Here is a 23,455-nt window from a genome sequence, read left to right on the forward strand (position 1 = left end):
AAAAAAAAAAAAAACTAAAGTTATTTCCATATATGTAGACATTTTTTTTTAATTATCTAAAGAAAGTATTTATTGATATTTACCATTATATTACATTATTTATGCAAATTTACGTAAGGAAATTTTGTATTAAATTCAGTACGTGATGTCTACTAATTCCATGAACAAAATGTTTAATGCAGCTCATGTTATAGTTTAATTGCAACGGCCCCGCCTTTCAACCAATTAACATATTCTCCTATTTGATTCTTTAATAATTTTAAATTTGAAGTAATTTAATTAATAAATAAAAGAAAAAACAACTTGTTGGATTCGATAAATTATTTAAGTGAAAGCTAAACAGTTTTTCATTCATTATAATGTTTCAAAATTCGAATGGGAAAAACAGGAGAGGAAAGAAATTTACGTCAATTGAAAGCGACGGAAAGGGTCGACGAAAAAAAAAAAAAAACTAAAATTTATAAAATTTGAGCTGAAATTTCAAACATTTTCGAAGATGGGTCGACGAAAAAAAAGAAAAAAAACTAGAATTTATAAAATTTGAGCTGAAATTTCAAACATTTTCGAAGAAGGGTCGACGAAAAAGTTCGAAAAAGAAGAAGCCGCGACGAAGGAAAGAAAACAGAGTTTAAGAAGAGGGTCAAGATTTTAAAACCTCTTCCGTTTTCTTAATTCCTGTTTTTCTTCACTGTTTATCCTTCCTTTTTTGTTGATTTAATTCGAAGGAAGAGAGATCCAGTTAGGCTTTGGAATCGTGGGAATTTTGCCTCGAACAAAAGAGGTGGAATTCCTTGCGGTTGTGGGTTTGGGTGTGGATATCATATGATTTTGGAAGTGGGTTGATTCGTCGTAGCATTTGGTAGTTGGCAATTGTGAGCGAGGGGGTTAGATGGGGACGAGTTCAAAGACGGAAGGACCTTCAACCCCGGCTCTTCGACGAGACCCATATGATGTATTGTCTGTGTCCAGAGATTCTACAGATCAGGAGATTAAGACGGCTTATAGGAAACTCGCCCTCAAGTAAGTTTTATCAAATTCATGTTATTCGGAAACATTTTCGGTTGTTTTAGAACTCTGTCAATGTGTAGTATGATAAGTGAAGCTCAAATTTAGGCTAATCCAGCTCAAATCGCCACGCCCCGGTGGGAAGACGTATTCAGGATTAGTATAGTTTCTGCCTTTTGTCATGGCTATCGACCTGGTTCCCATTTTCCTTCTGTTCTTGAGCTAGGATGTTAGCGTGGGGCTGTAGAGGCCATAAATGAATTTTCTAATAACTAAAACCTATGATCTATCCAGATTTTGTAGTATAATAACATCATCAAGTGTTGTTTATAGACGATTTGTTGTTTGTGTTCTGATTTTCAATTCACATGATGGACAGGTATCATCCTGATAAAAATGTAGGGAATCCTGAGGCTTCAGAATTGTTCAAGGAGGTTGCTTATTCTTACAACATTTTATCTGATCCAGAGAAGAGAAGGCAGTATGACAGTGCAGGATTTGAGGTTTTTTTTCTGTCTTGTTTACCTACTTTATTCTTTTTAACATGGACATTATATTAGGATATGAATGCATTTTGTTCTTTGTGTAAACAATTTCTTCTATAAAGGTTTGCTTGTCCCAGCCTCCAAAGAGATGGGAACAACTACGAGTAGCGTATGATATGCGTAAAGTCACCTTATGGCATTATTAATAAGCCTTGCAGAGTAGAATAGTAAATGGAATGAAAACATTGATGGATTACCGTGCAAAGAAATTATTGTTCACTAGACGCTATGAAACTCATTATTCTACAGAAAATGTTACACCTTCATGTATTTCTAAAATAATCTTTCCAGGCTCTTGATGTGGATGGTATGGACATGGAAATTGACTTATCCAATTTGGGGACTGTCAATACCATGTTTGCAGCTCTGTTCAGGTGACATATAATTTTTTTGTGGTATTTGAGGTTCCTCTTGTCTGCAACTCTCTAAGCTCTAACTTTGTCTGATTGTAGTAAGTTGGGTGTCCCCATTAAGACTACAATCTCAGCGAACGTTCTTGAAGAAGCTCTAAATGGAACGGTGACCATCAGACCTCTTCCTCTTGGAACATCAGTCAGTGGGAAGGTGCTTGTGTCGTTCTTAAGCTGACAATGCTTGCTCTTTCCCTTATATTATTCCCTTCCCTTATGCAATGCTCCACTGCAGGTAGAAAAACAGTGTGCTCACTTCTTTGGTGTAACAATCAATGATCAGCAGGCTGCAGCAGGCATTGTTGTCAGAGTTACTTCCACTGCACAAAGCAAATTTAAGGTCTATTCNTTTTTTTTTTTTTTTTTTTTTTTTTTTTTTTTTTTTTTTTTTTTTTTTTGGGTGTATGGGGAGACATGCATATCTGGTTGCTGCCACTTTCATGAAATTCGAACCTATGATCTCTCTTTTGTGGATTATATGCGATGAAGCGCTCTTTTTAGGCGTAGTTCTAACATGTGCAATCTTTAATTTTCAGCTGCTATATTTTGAGCAAGATGCCAATGGTGGTTATGGTTTAGCCTTACAGGTGAAGTGCATTAATATCTCTGATGCTCTCGTGTCTCAGGCATTGGTTCTCATCGTTTTATTTATTTATTGTTTCATATGTATTTTCTGAAAGATGTACAAGGGAGTCGTGAGAAATTGAGGAATTAGTTAAAGTATACTAAATGGGGAGGAATTAACAATGGTCGGATGGAAACATTAATGCAGAAATTGGATGTCATGGGAAATAGTTTATTCTTTATACTCTGCAGTTCTTTGTTGCTTATCACATATCAGCTTTTGACTAGTCTGTTTGCAACGAATGTTGTGCATCTTCATGAACAGGAGGATAGTGAGAAAACTGGCAAGGTTACATCTGTGGGGATGTATTTTCTACATTTTCAAGTATACAGAATGGATTCAACTTTGAATGCGGTATGTTGAATTTATTTCAATTTATTTCATAATTGGATAATGTGGTCTGTTTGGATGTTCTGTCAAGAGTTTAGAAGTATTGTGAGATCCCACATCGGTTGGAGAGGAGAACAAAACATTCTTTATAAGGGTGTAGAAACTTCTCCCTAGCAGACACGTTTTAGAAACCTTGAAGGGAAAGCCCAAAGAGGACAATATTTGCTAGCGGTGGGCTTGAGCTGTTACATTTATGATGGTTGATTGATATGCGTGGTAGTGTAGGTGGCAATGACCAAGGACCCGGAGGCTGCGTTTTTCAAGAGATTGGAAGGCCTTCAGCCTTGTGAGGTTTCAGAATTAAAAGCTGGAACTCATATATTCGCTGTCTATGGTATAAGCTGATCTTTAATTTGAACTTACCATCTAACCTCGTATTTGCCATAATGTTCAGTGGTCATCCGCATGATTGTTCAGGTGATAACTTCTTCAAGCCTGCAACATACACAATCGAGGCGATTTGTGCAAAATCATATGAAGACACAACAGAGAAGCTTAAAGAAATCGAAGCTCTAATTTTAAGAAAGAGAAATGATTTGCGCCAATTCGAAAGTGAATATAGGAAGGTATTGGCTCTGTAGATATATGGCTATTAATTTTTTCTGATATGTTTGTCTGAAAGTTAACTTCTTACTTTGTAGGCACTTGCACGCTTTCAAGAAGTCACAAATCGATACAGCCAGGAAAAACAATTTGTATGCAATACTCAATCTGATGCTCCGTAGTCGTCTTTCTTCTTTCGAATTTCGAATAGAACTGATGCAACTTATTTCTTATTCGCACGACACATGTTTATTGTAATTTCCTCCATTGCAGGTCGATGAGCTTCTAAAAATGAGAGATAATATCCACTCATCTTTCACCGTTTCCAGGCCAGCAAACCATAACGATAATGTCAGTGGCTTAAGTAATGGAAAAGTTGATGATTCAAAAGTTTGCACTCCTGGAGAAGATGGTGGCTCAGATGGAAAAGACAGACCTACCAAGAAGAAGTGGTTCAATCTTAACCTCAAAGGGTCAGACAAAAAGCTTGGTTGAGATTCGATGCCTGCTTCTCGCTGGGAAGTCTCGGCGTGCAAGGTTGCGCCCATCAAGCTGCTTCGTTTCTTGTGAGTTTTCTGATAATACTGTTTACTATATCTACGATATGGGTTTTCGAAGCAGAGCTATAATATAAGAAATGTGTAGCATGCCATTGTGTTTATGATTATATTGAGTGACTTGCTCAGTTGTTAGAATTTTTCTGGTAGGGATATAGTTATTGGTTTCCTTAGAGTTAATAAATTTGTTTATTCGGTTTGTGAAGAAAACTCGAGTGTATAATTTTCATTCATTTGAATCCGAGTGTGTTATCCACTGGTTGTTGCTTGCTTGACTTCTCTTTAATATTTTGTGTTGCTGTTGGGAGATTCTCCTGCTAAGTTGATTAGCTTTAGAGTGATTGGGTTTAACAGCAAAAGTACAAAATTTAGCTGTCCATATCTTGCAATTATCATACCAAAATAGGCCACTTTTGGTGGGTCTTATATTTGTAGGACTTGGTAGGGTACCCTAAACAGAATTATCAGACAATCATGTAGGTTGAAGATGTGTTTATCAACAGGGACACACGTGCAACAGTTGAGTTGTTCCAATAATTGGAGCTGGAAAATTGTCTGAATCTGAGCAAACCCTTGTTGAGTTGTTATCATTTCTCGTGTACTTAGGACTTGAGGATACTCACTATTTAAAGGTCTTTGACTGACAGTTGCTGATATGGTTTGGAGTGATATTGATTGAGTACCTCACGATTTTAAAACGTGTCTGCTAGGAAGAGGTTTTCACACCCTTATAAAAAATGCTTCATTTCCCCTTCCAATCAATGTGAGATGAGATTACTAACGCTCAAATCTCTTGAGATTGATTCATGGGCAACTATTATTAGAATCTTAGAAGAAGAGAGCATGTGATATGAGTCGAGATTTCTATCAAAGGATTGAGTTACGTTCCATATAACTTATCTTGCTTTCACCAAAAGCACATTAGAAGTCTTTCTAGGAATGTGTGCAGCAATGGGCATGTAAAGAAGTGTAGGATTAGAGAGCAGTTTTAAGTTATTAAGATGGGTTGAAATTAGATTAGTGTAGGATTATTAAACAATATATAGCACATTACATAGAGGTTAGAGGCTAAAGTCCACTGAAGCTTTTAAAATTAATAACAAAAGAAGAAAGAGTGGGAGTTGGCAGGCATGGAGGGGCTGAAATGAGTCACCCACATCCTTTGGATATTGGCTACTCTTTGCTTTTGAACATATCCACAAAAATGGTCCTTTTTAGACCCTTCCAAAAGCCATGGTTTTCAAAAGGAAACCAGGTAAAGATGATTAGGAAGTTAATGGGGGTGTGATTTTGATTAATCTATGAACCTAAATTAGGATTTATTATTGTTTTAGTTGAAATTATACTGATTGATTGGATAAATTTCATTGATAACCACAACATGGTGGGTCATGCTTGTGATTTGGGAGATCTTAAGTGATAATAATGGCATCTTAATCACAACAAAGCAAACCAAAAGAAAAGTATGATGATTAAGGTTGTCTTAAGAAAATACCCGACTATGCTTTCAACAGGGATTCTCTTGAATATCCCGTTGCTCTTTGTTAACGGGTGGTTGGCCGTGGTCTTTCTTTTCTGACTAGTGGGTTTCGTGTAGCTTTTTTGACTCAGGTGCAGAGTGACTCACAATGTCAAGGCTCGTGTAGTTGTTGTTGTTGTTCCCGTGAATGAATGGAGTTAGAGTTAGAGTTTGAGTTGGTTTGATGGGAAATTTTGGCACAGAAAAGGGGACAAAAGTGGGTCATAGGTTGAAGTGTTATGATGATGAGGAGTTTGGAAGAGGTTTTGAAGTAACCAAATCATCCTTCTCTCTTCCAAACATAAATCAATGTATGGTAGTTAGTAAGATTCGGAGAGATCTGTGTCCTCTTAAAGTAAACAAAAGCATTTAGGCCTTTCAACATTAATTATAGGTTTTAACGTCAATCACGCCAACATCTTATCTACAATAATTCATTCAAAAACATATACTCTCACAACACACAAACAAACCCTTCTTCCCGTCTTGTCTCGTTATTAGCTCATAACAAAGAAAAACTACTCTACGGGACCATCATCATCTGACTATCTTGAACCGTGCAGCCTGTCAGTATGATAGGATAGTTTAGAATCTTTTTTTTTCAGTACAACAAGTTACAAGTGCGAGAAATTTGAACTTCTAACGTTAAGAAGATGAGTGCAACTAATCAAATGAATTAGTTGAATGTGTTTTATCGTTTAGTGGACTATATTTGTGAGATCAGAGGGAAACAAAATATTTCTTGTAAGAGTGTAGAAAAACCTCGTGTTTCAAAATCGTGAGACTACTGACAATACGTCACGAGTCAAAACGAGGACATTGGGCTCCAAGGAAGATGTGAGACTGGCCGCGATATACTAAAGTCGGACAATATCTACTAACCCGGGCCTGTACAAAGAAGGTTGGTGAGGAACATTTATTTAATTATAAATAGCATAATATAGGGAGGATTTGGTAAGAAATGATATGTTATATTGTTTATTTTGGTCATAATATAATTATAATGTCTTATAAAACAAGTAATGTGGAAAGTAAGTGCAGTACAGAAATAATTAATTGAAATTACCAAAATGGAACATAAATAAGAGGAAGCAAACAAGGGGTTGGATGTCTTTTTGAGTGATGGGTGATGGGTTAGGTTGACTAATTGGCTGCTTTAATTAATTAATGTATTAATGTATTAATGTATTAATTAATATAAGTTGTGGACATGAAACTGAATAATTAGTGTTGTATTGGACTATATGCTTCGCTTAATTTAAATAATCACTGCATAATAAAAGTGGGGAAATATTAATGAAGGTGTGGCTCTTAGATGCCTACAGTGGAACTAATTAATTTATTAATTTAATTAATTAAACTAATAATTCAATCATACATATTTATTAAATTTTTAATCCTAAGTTTCACATGCATTCTTGGATCCTTCCCAATGCCACACACATTCCATGTATACATTACTATAATACGACAAGACATTTTAATTTTAAATTTACAAAATTTAGGATTACTTTAATTTGTTTATACGAGTCTTTGAATAATAATTAGTCACGGTTAATTTGTTTATAAGATTCGGCTGTTTTAGTTTGGCTCTCATAGTTTAATCAAATCTAAGGGGACGAGGAAGATTTTTCCACGCTCTGAAAAAAAAAAAATTTTTTTTTTTTTTTTTTTTTTTTTTGTGAGATCCGATGTTTATTGGAGAGGGGAATGAAACATTGCTTATAAAAGTGTGGAAACCTCTCCCTAATATATGCGTTTTAAAGCTGTGAGGATGACAACGATACGTAACGGGCTAAAGCGCACAAAACCACCGCTAGCAAATATTATCCACTTTTACCCGTTACATATCGCTGTCAGTCTCATGGTTTTAAATCTCTTCTCGCTCCTTTCTCATTCTCTATGGAGATGCTCCACCCCATTTGATACAAATTTGTAACAGCCTAAGCTTACCGCCAACCGATGTGAAATCTCACAATCCACTCCATTGGAGGTCTAGTGTTCTCTGGCACACTGTTCAGTGTCTAGCTCTGAATACCATTTATAATAGCTCAAACTCATTGTTAGGCCCAACGTTCTCGTTGGCACACCACCTAGTGTTTGACTCTGATTTGTAATAGTTCAATCTCATTGCTAGTACATATTATCCGCTTTGGTCTATTACGTATCGACATCAGTTTCACGATTTTAAAACGTTTCTCTACCTTGTTGAAGTAGGAGAAGAAAAGAAGTAGGAGAAGAAAAGATAAAGAAAATGTGAGAATGTTTTGTTGGTGTTGTGAAAAGGGGTATTGAAAGGTTAGATTAGATGAGAGAGAGAGAAAAGAAAGGGGTGAGAGAGTCGGCGATGTTATGTATGAGACAAAGTGGTGTCCTTGCAACTCCCATGTGTCTTACTTTCTTTCTTTGTCCATTTCCTTTCTTGCTTTTTATATCATAAAATTTGCACCAATCTTACCTTTTCTCTGCCCTTCTACTCATCAATTCCAAGTTACCCCTCCATTTCTGTCCTTTATAAATCAACCCTCCATGCATTCCAAAGTCCTTGCACATTATAATAGCCCCTTCTTTCTTTTTCTCTCTCTCTCTCTCTCTGTTTAGAGCTCTGTTTCTTGCCAAAAATGGCTGGCTTGGAATTGGAATTGGACATCCAATCCAAACCAAACCACACCACTCCCACAACCACCCGCTTAAAATTAAAGCTGTTTGGCTTTGATGTGCGCGAGGAATTGGAAGATGATGACTCTACTACTGCCAAGACCCCAACTGGGTCATCCGAATCTGGAGTATTCACCCCTTCCACCGACCGCAAATACGAGTGCCAATACTGTTGCCGCGAGTTCGCTAACTCACAGGCTCTCGGTGGCCACCAAAACGCCCACAAGAAGGAAAGGCAGCAACTTAAACGTGCCCAATTACAAGCCACACGCAACGCCGCCGTTGCCTACGTTAGAAACCCAATTATCTCCGCTTTTGCTCCTCCACCTCACCTTCTCGCCACCGCCCCTCCCCACTTCCTACTCTCCAACCCTGCCTCCGCACCCGAAACCTCCTCCTGGGTCTACATGCCCCGCACGCCACCGCCCATCCAGATGTCATCACATGGGTGTGCCTTTCCAGCCTCGGGCGGTGGAGGGAAGGCCGCGATGGTGTCATCCTACGGCCGCGGAGTGGGGAATTCCATGGCATTCGCGATGGGATCACAAATCCACGACGAGGGGATGTCGTTGAAGAGATTCACCAAAGGGGAAAACGGGTCGGGTTTCGATGACGGAATTGGTTTGGATTTGCATCTGAGATTGGCTCCGGCGGCGCCGTGAAAAGCGCTGATCTCGAAACTCCGATGATTTGTATTCGTACGTTTTTTTTGTGTCTGCAAATTTTTCAAAAACCCTTGTTGGGAATCATGTAAATTCTTCCTCTTTTTATTTTATTTATTTATTTTTATTATTATCAAAATTATCTCTTTCGAAAAAAACACATTTATTCCTTCCTCCGATGCCAAACACCGATGATCAATTTCAAACCGACAACCACTTTTAAATTATTATTATTTTTTTAATTATTGTTTTATTTGTCGTAGAAATTATTTGAATGCCCTGAAAAACGTGGTTGACAATTCTAACCTCGTGAATGTATATTAAAGAGCATTTAAATTTTCAGTGATGAACAACTTATTTACCATAAATAAATAAAATAGAAATAAAATTATTGAATTATGTATGGCCCATCATAATGTATATAGTTTAACATATATTAAAGGGGTACAAGATTTTAGTGGCTACAAATTGAATAACGAAATTATTTTTAATTACACCGAAAGGGATAACGAAACCAGATGCATACGTCTAAAAGCATTCTAGAAACACTAAATGTTTTATTTTATATTTTATATATTGAGTGTTTTGGGGATTAAACATATTATAAACCAGATGCATGCTTGTGCGGAACATATTAATTATGTGTCGTGAAATCATTTAGTTAATGTTGTAAAGTAATGAATGTTATAAAGAAGAAGAAATGTGTGAGTGATATAGTGTATGAACAAAGCAAAAAAAGCAAGGCAAATCTTTCGGTGTGTCCGATAATTAAGCTCATTGTTCAATCATTAGTTTACAAGGTTGGCTTCCAGCCAAAGAATAAGATGGGTCTTTTCTTGGTGCTTGGTGAGAGAGAAATGACAACTTTAAATATGAACAAATATTAAGTCATCAAAAGCTTCATCTTTCCTACTATACAATCGACTATGTTGGATGATGAAAGTCCTCATCGGCTAATTTAGGGAATGATCATGGACTTATAATCAAACAATACTCTGTCCATTGGTTTGAGGCATTTTGAGGAACCCCAAAACAAAGTCATGAGAGTTTATGCTCTCACGCTCAAAAGGGTATTAACTTATTGTTACTAATTACTTCAAGTTTATGGTGGGTTGTTGTGTGAAAAAAGGGATAGAAAATTATGAAGACATGTGAGGTTTGAAAGCTGTTGCACACTCTTGACACTCAGAATGATCCCTCCCGGCCTCCTTCTAGAGCTTTATTGACATTTTATGAGCACTCTTTTTCAACTCATGGTGATTATGATTGGTGGGTCACAAAAAGGGTTTGAGCATTATAATCTCTTAACCAAAACAAAACACAGGGTTCAAACTTTTCTTGTCACTCCAAAGTCAACATTGCCCAACCAATTACAATTACAATTACAAGAACAATTACCTTTAGCTTCCCCACATCTTGATCCAAAATGTTTTAGGGTTTGGTTCAACAAAAAACGCATCTTTTAAATCAAACAATCTTGCCTTTATTATGGGTTGAGCAAAAGTTGTGTCAACAAAGAATCTGATCTCAATTCATTATAAAATTATTTGTTGAATAATGATTGGAGAATATGAAACAATGGAGTGGGAATTTTGTTGTTGTCATTTGAAAATGGTCGTGTCGTGCTTCAAATGGAAAGAAACCCAAGAAATTGTAGAAGCTTCATTGATGGGAGAATAAAGGTGTTGTTAAGAGGCCCATAATTGTGGACCCTATATCACTGCCTTGGTTTTGAGGATGACCCCAGACTTTGGGAACAGATGTGCATATCCAACAAAGACTTGACAACATATAATGTAATCATTGAACTATAGTGTTCTATAATTAAAATTTAGGCTTTGGTGATCAAAATTCCATGTTAGTTGTGTAAGAAGGAGATCGTGAAGGTATATAAATGAGATACGGTACTTCTATTAGTGTAAAGTAGACAATATCATATTATTGTAGAGATATGTATAGGAACGTTGTTCATAACATTCAATGAATGAATTATTGAGAGAGTTGAAAACGAAGCACCAACTTGTTGTAGTAATACAATATTCTACGAGAAAGAAAAGTGAAAGGGAAGGGAATCAAGTAAAGCTTCCATGGGTGACCCACAAGTTTCAACAATGGCACTAAAATCCGTGTATCTTTGCAAATGAGAATGTAACGATTCAAGTCTATAGCTAGCAATGGCTCAAGGTTTTTAAACGCGTTTGTTAGAGAGAAATTTCTACACCCTCATAAAGAACATTTCGTTTTACTCTCTAATCGACGTGGGATCTCACAATATCATTTCCTGCTTATTTACAGATAATTTAGAAGGAAACAGAAAACTTTAAGTGTTTGATGAAAACTTTCTTTCTTTTAGAACACAAGGCATGAATCTCAACTTCATCGACTATTATGATTGCAGCCTTTGATCACTTCAACGTCTGAAGTATTGATATAATTAAATTGAAGGTAGTTCCTCAACTTTTGATACAATGCCTTTTGTTCTATGTTCACGATAGCATCTCGACGCTATCTCGCAGGCTTTGTCTTGGCTCCACAAATCCAACTATTGCAACCATTTGAAGCAAGTATATGTAAAGGGTTTAGGTTTTAGAGAGAGCAGATCCTATGAAGTTGGTGGACATTTATTCATCACTCTCATCAGATCTACTAATATATCCAAAATATTTGAGCTCAAAATTGCAAAGCCCATGAACATCTTCCTATAATAAGGTAATTTGGGCTGAGAATTGCAAAGCCCATAATAAGTAATTTGGGCTGATAATTGCAAAGCCCATAAACATCTTCCTATAAGAAAGTAATTTGGGCTGAGAATTGCAAAGCCCACGAACATCTTCAAGATGGATGATATGTGTTTAATATTTATAATTAAAAAGTTAATAATAGGTAGTTTAGGCTCAAGGACTTTGTAGATTTGATCATTTATTGAACTATTTAAATAAAGAAAACAATTATTATTATTTTTAAATATAGAAAAGGATTGAAAGCTTAGGGTCAAAGCTGTAATTTAATAAAAATAAGATAGCAAAACGACGTCATATGGAGCCTTGAAATCTTCAATAGGAGGCGCATGATAGAAGCATGGGCGCATTTTAGTAGCATCCACAGAAACCAAAAAACGTGTAACAAATTAAAATTAAAATGAAATTTTTTTGGAAGGGGAAAAAAAGAAAATAAAAGCGAAGCCCTGAAACCAAAATANCCAAAAAAAAAAAAAAAAAAAAAAAAAAAAAAGGGCACCCCCTCAAACCAGGACTCTCTTTTTGTGTATAATCTGGCGTTTTCCGGCGGTATTTCGTTTGCACAAACACAACTAATATGAACAATTTCACCAACCAATGGACCCTCAAAAATCTCTCTCACTTTTCCTTATTTTCTCTCCGATTGTTGTTTTAGACGGACCGATCTGATCTCCGTCTCTCAATTCTCTGTCGGCCAGGTTATGGTTTGTGCCGATTCCGAACAAACACCACTAGACTCCATGGCGATGGGACTCGAGAGATCGAAACCGCTTCATAATTTCTCCCTTTCCTTCTTGAAGTGGGGAAATCAGAGGTATCTCCGCTGTATGAAATTGGACTCCGATGGCCCTGACGCCGACGCCGACGACGACCTTCCTCCGCCCTCTCTTCGCCCTACGCCCGCCGTCCGGTTGAACTGCCGGAAGTTTCACACGGATAGGCCGGCGTTATTTAAGGATTCCGCAAAGAGACTTAGGGCTTCTAAGTCCAAGATCCACGATAATTACGATGGCGAGGAAGATATAGCGGCGGTAAGAGAGAAACTCATGGTTGATCTAAAAACCGCCGCCGACAGAATGAAGGTTGAATTCTGGAGAGATGGAGTGGTTGACGACGACGACGACGATGAGGAAGATATGCCCAACCGGGAGAAAAAACTTCCGGCGCCGGCGCCGGAGAAGGAGTTAAAATCGTGGAGTTTGAGGGTGAGGAGGGCGGCGTCGAAGGCTCCGATCGATACAATTGCCGAAGGTAAGGGCGGTGGTAAAGTGTTGAAGATCGAAAAGCGGGCGGAGAAAAGGGCGATTCGAAATTCGCCGTTGAGAAGCGGTGACGGCGGTAGGGAGAAGTCCCCAGGGCGGCGACTGGCAACGGAGAAGAAGGAAAGGGAGAAATTCTCGGTAGCACTTTCCAAAAAGGAGATCGAGGAGGATTTCATGGCTATGATGGAACGCAGGCCGCCGCGAAGGCCCAAAAAGAGGCCCAGAATTGTACAAAATCAAATGGATGTAGGGTTCTTCTCCCGTTTCTTCGTTTTTTCTCTTTTCTATCTTCTCCGAAATTGGATTTTCAACTCTTTCCCCCTCTCCATTGCAGACGCTTTTCCCCGGATTATGGTTGACGGAGATCACCGCCGATCTCTACGACGTGCCGGAAATCCAAGAAAACGGAAAGGTAATTCCGCCCTATTTTTGTTTCTCTGGATTTAAAATGTAAATCTGATCAAACCAATCCTCTCAATATTTGGCCCGAAACGAAAAATGAAATTGAAATTGATGATTCCTATGATCGGAATCTTGTCCTAATTGATTGTGCAGAGGTAGCAACGGAATGTAATCGAGGAGGAGCCTTAGAAGTTAGAGCAGCGAGGAGCGAGCAGCAACCTGCGACGACGCTGATAAGCTAATCCATGGAAGACGACGTACGACCGACCTCCATCTTCTGGAATCGAGAATTAATTGCACATTGATTTCCAGTAGATTTGTGAGAACGCTAATTCTTGTGTATTAATTAAAATTTCATTTGATTATTGTGTGTTTTGGTGAATAAAGAATAATGTTTTTAAGCATAAATTTGGTTTTTAGATCCAAATTCAATGATTTTATTTATTTTGTTGGGTTCAACAAAGTGCAGCGCCGTTGTTTAATGCATACATTGTTATATTTTGGTTAATGGGTTCCGTCCCGTTTTGGCCTTACCTTCTTCGATACACAACACGTCGACTAATTCCACCCTATTTTGATTACCTACCCTATTGTAGCCTGAGTTTAACAAAGGAATTTTTAGAGTTTTGATAATTGTAATAAAGGAAATGTTTGTAATGAAATGAAAAAGGAAATTTTTGACAGGGTAGGATTTGAATTGAAGTTAGATGGTTTAGGAGGCCCACAATGTAAGTCCAGCCCATTTGGCAATGTGATTGAACCTTGTGACACTCTCCGCCTCCGGTGTCCCATAACAAGAGTCCTCCATCAGTTGTCTGCCAAGGATCTCTTCTTCTTTTGATTTCAGAGTGTATTATATCTTGTGTGTCCCCCACGGCTTGTGCTTGCTTCCCGCATTATGCCCCCCGTCCCTTTTCTCGAGGGAAAGAATGCAGATGATGATGATGATGATATCCACAATGTTTGGAATTCGTGTGGAGTGCTGAATTTTTTATATCACTCTTATCGGTTTGTACAATTAGGGGATTGGTTCTTTTGATATTCATCCTGTTTCTGTTGAAATCACCCTGAAGTAATGCCTTTTGTTTTGTTTCGGATCAAATGTCTTTTCTTTATTGAAAAATTAGTAAGTAATTTACTCAATATCTTACTAATTATGTTGTCTTGATGAACACAAATTTGTTGTTAAGCTGAGTATCTCACCCACATCAACTGCTAGATTCTGCACTCACGCATCTCGCGCAATTTACATCTCAAAAGTTGGTAAGTTGTAACATACCAAATATTATCATTCTTTTACTTTCTCTCAACGTTTTTAAACATGTCTATTAGGAACAGGTTTCCTCACCCTTATAAGAAATGTTTCGTTCTTCTTTCCAACTGATATGGGATCTCACAGTCCACGCGAGTGTAGCATTTTTGCTGGTACACTGCTCAATCTTTGGTTCTAATATTATTTGTAACAGTCAAAGCTCACCGTTAGTTAATAGATATTATCATCTTTAAGTTTTTCCTTCTCAATAAAAGAAGGGAATGAAGCATTCGTTACAAGAGTGTGTAAACTTCCCTCTTTTAAAATGTTGAGGTGAAGCCTAGAAAGGAAAGGCTAAAGAGAATAATATCTATTAGCAGTGATCTTGAACTGTTACATAAGTATAGTTGTTAATGACCCCTTCAACACACCGTCCTCTCTCTTGAGCTTCATGTATGCAGCCCCGTTCAGAGATTCAAATCAGAAAAATGTTAGAACCAGGGGAGAAGAAGGGTCAGAGAAATTAGAAAAATGTTAGAATCTAATTTTGAATATACGCCAACTTTGAGCTTTCTTTTAAAATTGTTCTATTATCTTTATCTTAATCTTAATCTTAATCTTAGCTTAGAAGGTAAATAATTAGGTGCGACTCCTACTGTTTTTTTTGTCCAATTTCATAATTTTAATCCGAAAAATCAGGAAGTGAGTTATCTAAACTTGTAGTTTATAAAAATAAATAAATTAAAGATCTTCCTACTTATTTGACTTACGTGTAAACAAACTGAGCTTATTTGCCCACTTTACAAATTGGGAGCTTTACATAACTGATGTGACTATTTTTGTGGTTGCCAGACGCCAAACGCCAACCAATAATATTATATTATAATTTTTTTTGTAAATAAAAATGTATTAATGATTAGGGATATGACCTTATACGACCACCAATTTTCACTTTTATGTTCTTATCTTTTGGGACACTCATGTGTTCATCAAACCCCCCACCAAAATGATTGCTTTTATTAATTAATTATTCCATTATTTTTCTACACTAATTGTCTTCGTCAATAATAATTAAATGCAAATGGTTTAAACGCCTTTCAAAATGGAGATTGAAATTTTCAAAACTAGATTTTGGGTCTCCAAAATTGTTCAAACAATCACATTTTACACGCTTTCAATTCAAAATAAACCTAATCTCCATAAGAATTTAAAAAATGGTCAATTTTAACCCACGAGTAAAACGAGCTTAATTGAATTAAGGATGCAAATTTAGCTCCGACCCTCCCATGACTTGCATTTAAAAAATACAAAAATACATATGTTCAAATCTTCCCTTTTTTTTTTTAATTTAAAGATAAATTAATTTGTATAAAGTTATAAGATTTTATAAAATATAAAATATATTATTTAATTAGCGAAAATTCTAAAATGGCGAATAAAAAGATCATGTTGCCAGCAGTGACCAGCAGTGTCATGTCAGCATACTAATCCGACAATGTGGGTTCCGAACTGGAGAAGAACCAATGGATCATTAATGTTGCCACGTGTCAAGATGACCGAATATTATAAATTTGATTCCCTTCAATCCTATTCCACCTAAGCCCTTTGAGCCTTCTCGCAATTATTACTTCCTGCGGCTGCCCTCTCCAAAATTCTTAATTCACCACAAATAAAGAGTATATATTTTCTATTTCTCTGCTCTTTTTTGCCGACGTGGATCCCTCTCATACTCCCAAACAGCCAATATCTATCTTGCACGTCACTCTTTTATTTATTTTTTTAATATTTTTTTTTTTTTTTTTTCCTCTCATCCTCTGCTTTTTCGCCCTTAAAAACTCCTCCCCTCTTTCATTTCCAACCCTCTCTCGCCTTCGCCGTTTTTATTTTCCACCAAACCCTAAATTGAAATCCCTCCACTCTTTCAATTTTGTTCATCCGAATATTCCCATCCCAATTCCGATTCCAATTTTTTATACCCATCTCTTGATTTTGGTTTTTCGCTTCCTTAAATCTGTGGTTGCTTCTCTCTGTTCTACCCATTACCGAGGTTGAGATATGGAGATTCCGGTGATTAACAGGTTTAGTGGTCTGGAATCGGGGATTAGTTCCTTGCCGAATCCCACTCTCTTGCCCCAGATTTTGGCTTCCCCATCTGGACTTCAAACCCTTTCTCAATCCCTAAATCTCTGGAAATGGAGCGCTGTGATTATCGCTGTTGTTGCTACGTTTAGCGGCGTAATTAATCGGATTAAGCTTTTGTTTGTGATTTTCCGACGGAAACAACGTGTTTTGCAGGAGACTTTTGCTGATTCTGACTCCGATGGTGAGTTCTCTATCGACGACTCTGCGAGCTCTGTTTCGTCGTCTTGGTCGGAGTTTGAAGAAGACGACGCCGATGAGCCCGCCTCCTCGTCTTCCCGATGTTTGGACTTCACTGACTGGGATTTTGGCGTTAGAGGCTCCGATTATTACTTGAACGATCTTAAAATGAAACCGACTCAGAAACTTCGGCATCGGCGGAGCTTCCACAACCAAGGCGGAGACGGCAACCATTTCTCGTGGGCCGATGTCAGCGGAGGTGGAAGCGTTGTGAAATTATGGGACAATCTCAGATTTGAATTCGACCGCCATCACTCCGACACGAATGAAATCCGCGTCTACGATGTAATCAAAGAGCAGCAAATCGGGTCCATTCTAGCCGGCGAATCGCAGATAGCCTCCTCGTTAACGTCGACGTTACTGTTATCGGCGGCGGCGAATGTTTCCAGTACAACATCGGTGAATCTGTGGGACACGCGCGTGGGTTCTAAAATCCCGGCGCTCATCGCCGAGTGGAAGCCGGTGGCCGGTAAGATCTTGGGGGTCAAATTCGCCGGCGTCGAAAAGGTGTATATTAGAGAGGAAGACGCAGGGAAAATAAGGGTCGGTGACGTGAGAAACATGAAATCCCCAATAGAGAATTTAACGGCGGCGGATGTGAAGACTTGGTTCGACACCGACGCGGTGATGGTTTCAGCGGAATAGAAGAGAAAAAACCGAGTCAGCAGCTGAGTTGGTGACTCGGGTTAGTTAGACAACAGCTGTTCTCGCTTCTACCTTAATCATTAATGGCTGAATCAGCCACAGCCTCTCGCAAAAAAAAAAAAGGACGAAGACGAGACTGTAAATAATTTTTATTTATTTATTTAAGCCCAATAATTATTATAAATCCATATTATATATTATATGCTTCTTGTCCGACATCTACACCTGGTTAAAATAATGGGTTGGAAAAACAAATTAAAAAGAAAAGAATACAAAATAATTTTTTTAAAAAAAATTTGTATTTATTAGCCATACCCAATTAGTACTTGGGATACGTTAACACGGGAATTAATAAAATAAGAGGATTAAATTTTTTAAAAGGCTAATTTAATATTGGTAATATGGGAGAGAGATTGATTGGGAGTGGGACTGGGTTACTGTGGAAAAAGGGAGAGGGGCTTAAGGAGATGTGATGATGTGGTTTTTGGAGTTTTGATTGAAAGTTCACGTCCGGTCAAAGTGGATAATATCATACTATTATGAAGAGTCGTATTCATCTAACATGGATTTGATAATTAAGTAAGAAAAGGTAGACTGGTGGGGACGAGACAATAAATGACTCATTTGCGTCGAATCATACCCAATCCCAACTTCTGATGTTTCTATCATCACCACCAAATCCACATAGAGAGAGCTTAATTATGTTTATGCCTAATTAGTCAATTATTAAGTATGAAATCAACTGCACCAAATTGTAGATAGAGATGGAAAAGTTCATTTATATAATAAACCATCAACTTTAGTTCGTCATTCCACCCTACACTGGAAAAATCAAGGGAACATGGTATCACTGTCTATTGAGGTCCCACTAAGGTCCCACTAAGCAAATTGAACATTATTGGGAATTTTTGGTAGCTACCCTTTTAGTTTTAGAATCTATCAATTCTGCCCCAACTGTCTAATTTCTTTCCATAAATAATAAGAACATAAATATTTAACATTTGAAGTATAAAGTAAATTATAAAATTAATTCCTAAAACTACCGACATAAATAGTTCAACTGATATCCTTGGGCCGGAAACAATCGGGTATCTGAATTCTGCTCCGATTGGCCTATCTGGTTTGTCGGAATTGGGTTCGGTTACAAACTGCATGTGGGCCGGCTAAACAAAAGTGTCCAAGCGATCACCACCACAGCCCGCCGTCTCATTACCCGTCCTCGCCCTTCTTCGACAGTGGGAAGAAGCCCATCAATGATCAGCCCAAAAATGTCCAACCGACCCAATCGTGGTGGCAAATAAAGAAGGCCCATTAGGCCCGCATCGTTGAATTGAGAAAAAGGAGAAAAGGGGAACAGAACGACTATTGTAAATACCGACTCCCAGTTTATCCATGGCTGCTCTTCTTTCCTTATCTTCAAGTTCCCTGACCAGAACAGCCATTGCTCTGCCTCATCCAACCACTTCCTTCAAGGTAATTTAAATTCCAGACGTTATCTCATTTCAATTTTCTTGTGCGTTGATTCTTTTATCATTTACGGAACTCTGATTCGCATACATTTCCAGGGAAATGTGAAGGTTCTGAATTCAAAGCAGTTCAGCTTTTCTTCACTCAAGCTCAAATTCAAGGTGGGAGATGGAAAACCATTGGTTGTTCGCAGCCAGGCCGCTGCGTCTTCCTTGTCTGCCTCCCCCGTCGAGAGTGTGCGGTTCCGTCTGGACAATCTTGGACCACAGCAAGGTTCGAGGAAGAAGGGCAAGAGAAAGGGGAGAGGTATATCGGCGGGACAGGGTGGTAGCTGTGGATTTGGAATGAGAGGACAGAAATCAAGGTCTGGGCCTGGTGTAAGAAAAGGATTCGAAGGCGGACAGATGCCTCTTTATCGGAGAATTCCCAAACTTAGAGGAATTGCAGGAGGTAATTTCTATCATTCTGCTACTTCCCTTTTGTATTTGAATTATACAACTCTACGTATCTGGCTGGTAGGCGTCCGCAATGGCTAATTTCGGCTAGTACTTGTGGTTGCTTCATTGAGGGAGAGTTCAAATTATCCTTTCTATCTTATCTTGAATACTGGCTACACTCTTTACCACTTAATTTCTTTTAACCTTCTTAGTACATGGTGGTTGTTGGAGAAATTGCGATTGCTAATAGTTGTTTGTATTGATTGTACTCGTATTTGTGTAGTTCCTTATTCCTTGATCTAGGACATTCGGCTTTGTTAGATTTTAGGAGAACAGGACAATGGAGAAAAGCAGTCACTCTATAATCTGATGTCCTTCTCCTGGTTCCTTTCAAGATGATATAATTCATGAACTTATGATATTGAAGCCGAACAATTTCTTTTCCTTTGCAAGGTATGCATGCTGGGTTACCTAAATATGTGCCAGTGAATCTGAAAGACATTGAAGCGGCAGGATTTCAGGAAGGGGAAGAGGTCTCTTTGGAAAGTTTGAAGGAGAAGGGTTTGATCAACCCATCAGGAAGAGAAAGGAAACTCCCATTGAAGGTACTAATGTCACGAGTATCTTCATTGTGAAGATTACATATCAAAATTGACATGCTGCTCTTTCCTGCTCCAAGAAGTGAAACCAAAACTGAATGATTTAAACAGATGTTTCTTAACTCATCAAGATTTTGGTATCTGATTCTTACTGTCTTAACTTCGTCTTTCCTTCAGATTTTAGCTGATGGAGAGCTAAGTGTGAAGCTAAATATCAAAGCTCGGGCGTTTTCATCAGCAGCAAAAGAGAAGCTTGAAGCCGTTGGCTGTTCCCTTACTGTATTACCTGGACGAAAGAAGTGGGTTAAGCCATCAGTGGCTAAGAACCTCGCACGGGCTGATGAATACTTCGCAAAGAAAAGGGCTGCAGCAGCTGCTGCTGCAGAACAAGCTGACTGACTCCAAAATTGCGGTTGGTGACAAATTCCAGGTTAAATCTCCTCCTCAGTACTTTTGGGCCTTAGCTAATTTGTGGGCATTAAGTCCAATTTCACATAGTTGTCTGATTGTATTGATGATTGATTTTCAAGTGCAAAATTTTCTCTCTGAAGATGTTGACGCTCTCTTTTAGTTATATTAAATTACCATAACAATTAAAAAAATAGCGCGTGGAATCCGAGTTGACTAGGGAGAATAAGAGAACATCAAGAACGGATGATTCAGTTAATTTAGTCGTTGCCATCATTCTCAATCATGTCATCCACTTCGGTAAAAGTCTAGGACCCATTAAATTATTTCTGCTTATCTGAATTAACATCATCCATATCAGTTTGTACATATCCGTTTCTCTGAACTGTTGAACTTTTAAGTTGATTACAAGTCAAGCACGGAATTTCAGTAGAGCGATGGGGATAGCAATAGTCAAATTTGAAATCTTTGGTGAGTTTGATGACTGTTTGCTTCAATAAGTAATGTGCAGTGTTGTTTTGGATACAAGGCATGTGGTTTATTAATCACATATTGGTTGATGACTCATTTCCTCCCATTCAATAATGCCCATTTGCGTCTAGAGAGTATGAAAGTGACAACTGATCCAAAAGCTGCATAGCTCATGGTGTTCCCCTTTCTAGTTTTCTCCATTATTCTATCAAATTTGGATTTTCTTTCCATGTCTTTTACTCTCTTTCAAGCTTTGGTTTGAATTTTGATGTAAAAGCCAATACCCAGGAGCCAAAAATGATACATCTTTCCAAACAAGCAGAGTTTATACTAAACGGAAAAGCAAGATCAAAACTGTCTTCCAAAACTCACAGATATCCTTAGGCTATACCTTATATGGTAGTGGGAAAACCTTTTCTACATGCCTTTATAGGGAAATTGTAGTTTATTAATGTTGAGGATCGTATATTGCTGATATGGAAATATAGATCAAGTTTTACCCGCTTTATTTATTATATATATATATATATATTTTTTTTTTTTTGAGATGGATTAAATTTTAAGCTTAGTTTGGATCATAACTCCATAGTTGATAAAAATATCAATTATTATTCGAAAATTTAATAGTTCTTTATGTTGAGGATTATTGAGAGTGAGTCCCACATTGGTTAATTTAGGGGAAGATCATGAGTTTATAAGTGAGGAATACTATCTATCTCCATGGGTATGAGGTTTTTTGGGGAAGCCCAAAATAAAGCCGAGAGCTTATGCTCAAAGTGGACAATATCATACAATTGTGGAGAGCCGTGATTCCTAACACACTATCCTATAGTCATCAATATTTTAATAAAAAAGTGGACAATATCATACAATTGTGGAGAGCCGTGATTCCTAACACACTATCCTATAGTCATCAATATTTTAATAAAATCCCAAAAGGCGTTTACCAACACGTTTTAAAGAGCTGATTCTAGAACATTGGTGGCCAAAGTTAGACCATAAATTTTGGACAAGGTTTTTTGTTTGCATCATTACATTTGCAATGCAATTTGATATTTTTCATTTTATTATTATTATTATTATTATTATATTTTGATTTTGGGAGTGTGAATATTTGACTTAATGTAGAAACGTTTTTGCGTAACAATCCTTCCTTACTTTGATGTCATCAATGTATTTATATTAACTAAATGCAATAATCTTTCATTCTTAGATATCTAAATCTCTAAGTAATCAAACAAATCTTGACTTATATGCGATATTATTAATAATTCTCCTTAATCAAAAATCAAAATAATTATAATTCTTTTAAATTATATTAATTAAATAAAGTGTCTCATTTCTAACATATACTATTTCTGATCTCCCAACGAATGATTAGAAAATCGTAACTTAGTAAAACTCAAACGTGTAGTCGAAGCTATTAAATATCTCTTATTTTTTGTACGTATTGTTTGACCGTACTGAGAATTTCTTCGACACGTGGTAATAATAATTAGACCAATCAATAATAACAATTCGTCTATTCGAATCATTGATAAAAACTTGTCGACAATTAAACAACTCGTGTATCCGAGACCGAGAATAAGCAAGATAGAACATAAACAATAATTTTGTTATTATCATATTATTGTTGTTTAATCTCATCCACAAGTCGTTTCCAGGTAACAAAGTGATGTCCATAAATAATACAGTTACTAGTTCGCTCAAGTTGCTGCATAGAAAAGCGTGTAAACACGTGACGACTTCATTGAGTTGAATCAGATCTACCGACTAACCTCATGTGTAGCGACACGTGTAAGAATCAAGTTGCTCATATGGCAATTGAGTACAACCGTCGGATTTGATTCAATGAAGGATGGGACCCGCACGACATTAAATGTTTTAGATATTTACATTTTTACATTCAAATTCATACTAAACTTGAACTTGTTTCCTTTTTTTATAATTTAATTAAATTTAATTTAATTTAAAAAACCAAAAATAAATTTGTGTGCTGACATGGCAGTAGCATGACCGGCACCGCCAAAGCTACAGCGAATTACTTAATAAATACGAAATTAAAAAAAAAAAAAAAAAGGAAATTGAAATTATAAATGCAAATACCGAAGCGAAGACCCGGGCCGAATTGGGAAGCGTTACTGGTTTTTTCTGCTCCTCTTCTTCATCCGCCTTATCTCTCTACTCTCTTCATCGTTCTTCCATTTCTGTGCTCCTATTCTGATTGCTTTCTCTTCTTCCTTTGTAAACCGCGCCTTTTTCCTTTTTGATCTTTTTCTGTATCTGTGCGTAACAGTTTCCCCCTTTACGGCATCTACATCCATTGTTTTCTTCTTCCGTTTCTGTATATAATACTCTGCTTACTTTTGGAGCTTTCATCCTCAACTTCTTCTGCTACTTCATTTTCAGGTATTCTTCGTTTTCCCTACGATTTCATTCCAAGTTTTCGTTCTCTTGTGTTTTTTTTTTTTTTTTTTTTTT

The 23,455-nt window shown here is 37.3% G+C and overlaps 6 protein-coding genes across 6 annotated transcripts in view; all 6 read left to right on the forward strand.

The window, feature by feature from the left end:
• Positions 1–493: 493 nt before the first annotated feature.
• LOC111811004 (chaperone protein dnaJ 15-like) lies at positions 494–4,347 on the forward strand. The gene is made up of 11 exons (XM_023697814.1): positions 494–1,020; positions 1,385–1,508; positions 1,842–1,924; positions 2,003–2,114; positions 2,196–2,300; positions 2,497–2,547; positions 2,850–2,939; positions 3,201–3,309; positions 3,393–3,541; positions 3,617–3,670; positions 3,792–4,347. Exons 1-11 carry the CDS (start codon positions 890–892, stop codon positions 4,011–4,013), a joined length of 1,230 nt encoding a protein of 409 aa, XP_023553582.1. The 5' UTR covers positions 494–889; the 3' UTR covers positions 4,014–4,347.
• A 3,815-nt stretch (positions 4,348–8,162) lies between these two features.
• Positions 8,163–9,069, forward strand: LOC111810001 (zinc finger protein GIS3-like). Its single transcript, XM_023696530.1, has one exon. The coding sequence runs from the start codon at positions 8,216–8,218 to the stop codon at positions 8,912–8,914; it is 699 nt and encodes a 232-aa protein (XP_023552298.1). The 5' UTR covers positions 8,163–8,215; the 3' UTR covers positions 8,915–9,069.
• Positions 9,070–12,141: 3,072 nt separating this feature from the next.
• LOC111810328 lies at positions 12,142–13,760 on the forward strand. The gene is made up of 3 exons (XM_023697065.1): positions 12,142–13,160; positions 13,249–13,326; positions 13,470–13,760. The coding sequence occupies exons 1-3, from the start codon at positions 12,354–12,356 to the stop codon at positions 13,473–13,475; spliced, it is 891 nt and encodes a 296-aa protein (XP_023552833.1). The 5' UTR covers positions 12,142–12,353; the 3' UTR covers positions 13,476–13,760.
• A 2,863-nt stretch (positions 13,761–16,623) lies between these two features.
• LOC111808582 lies at positions 16,624–17,592 on the forward strand. Its single transcript, XM_023694673.1, has one exon. The coding sequence runs from the start codon at positions 16,624–16,626 to the stop codon at positions 17,590–17,592; it is 969 nt and encodes a 322-aa protein (XP_023550441.1).
• A 1,330-nt stretch (positions 17,593–18,922) lies between these two features.
• On the forward strand, positions 18,923–20,685 carry LOC111784615 (50S ribosomal protein L15, chloroplastic-like). Its single transcript, XM_023665279.1, has 4 exons — positions 18,923–19,065; positions 19,158–19,509; positions 19,950–20,101; positions 20,273–20,685. The coding sequence occupies exons 1-4, from the start codon at positions 18,985–18,987 to the stop codon at positions 20,492–20,494; spliced, it is 807 nt and encodes a 268-aa protein (XP_023521047.1). The 5' UTR covers positions 18,923–18,984; the 3' UTR covers positions 20,495–20,685.
• Positions 20,686–23,075: 2,390 nt separating this feature from the next.
• The window catches only part of LOC111780963, a 2,356-nt gene continuing 1,976 nt past the window's right edge, over positions 23,076–23,455 (forward strand). Inside the window, exon 1 of the mRNA XM_023661343.1 lies at positions 23,076–23,383. The gene's annotated coding sequence lies outside the window, so the exon portion shown is untranslated. The remainder of the gene's footprint in view (positions 23,384–23,455) is intronic.

The sequence above is a fragment of the Cucurbita pepo genome, chromosome LG01 (genome assembly GCF_002806865.2).
Source record: "Cucurbita pepo subsp. pepo cultivar mu-cu-16 chromosome LG01, ASM280686v2, whole genome shotgun sequence".
Taxonomy (NCBI): domain Eukaryota; kingdom Viridiplantae; phylum Streptophyta; class Magnoliopsida; order Cucurbitales; family Cucurbitaceae; genus Cucurbita; species Cucurbita pepo.

Coding starts and splice junctions, on each gene's coding strand:
- LOC111810328 (XM_023697065.1), top strand. CDS start 12,354: ATGGTTTGTGCCGATTCCGAACAAACACCACTAGACTCCATGGCGATG. Junction 13,161..13,248: donor TTGTACAAAATCAAATGGAT/GTAGGGTTCTTC, acceptor TCTCCATTGCAG/ACGCTTTTCCCCGGATTATG.
- LOC111810001 (XM_023696530.1), top strand. CDS start 8,216: ATGGCTGGCTTGGAATTGGAATTGGACATCCAATCCAAACCAAACCAC.
- LOC111811004 (XM_023697814.1), top strand. CDS start 890: ATGGGGACGAGTTCAAAGACGGAAGGACCTTCAACCCCGGCTCTTCGA. Junction 1,021..1,384: donor TATAGGAAACTCGCCCTCAA/GTAAGTTTTATC, acceptor CATGATGGACAG/GTATCATCCTGATAAAAATG. Junction 2,940..3,200: donor TGGATTCAACTTTGAATGCG/GTATGTTGAATT, acceptor GTGGTAGTGTAG/GTGGCAATGACCAAGGACCC.
- LOC111784615 (XM_023665279.1), top strand. CDS start 18,985: ATGGCTGCTCTTCTTTCCTTATCTTCAAGTTCCCTGACCAGAACAGCC. Junction 19,066..19,157: donor ATCCAACCACTTCCTTCAAG/GTAATTTAAATT, acceptor ATACATTTCCAG/GGAAATGTGAAGGTTCTGAA. Junction 19,510..19,949: donor ACTTAGAGGAATTGCAGGAG/GTAATTTCTATC, acceptor TTCCTTTGCAAG/GTATGCATGCTGGGTTACCT.
- LOC111808582 (XM_023694673.1), top strand. CDS start 16,624: ATGGAGATTCCGGTGATTAACAGGTTTAGTGGTCTGGAATCGGGGATT.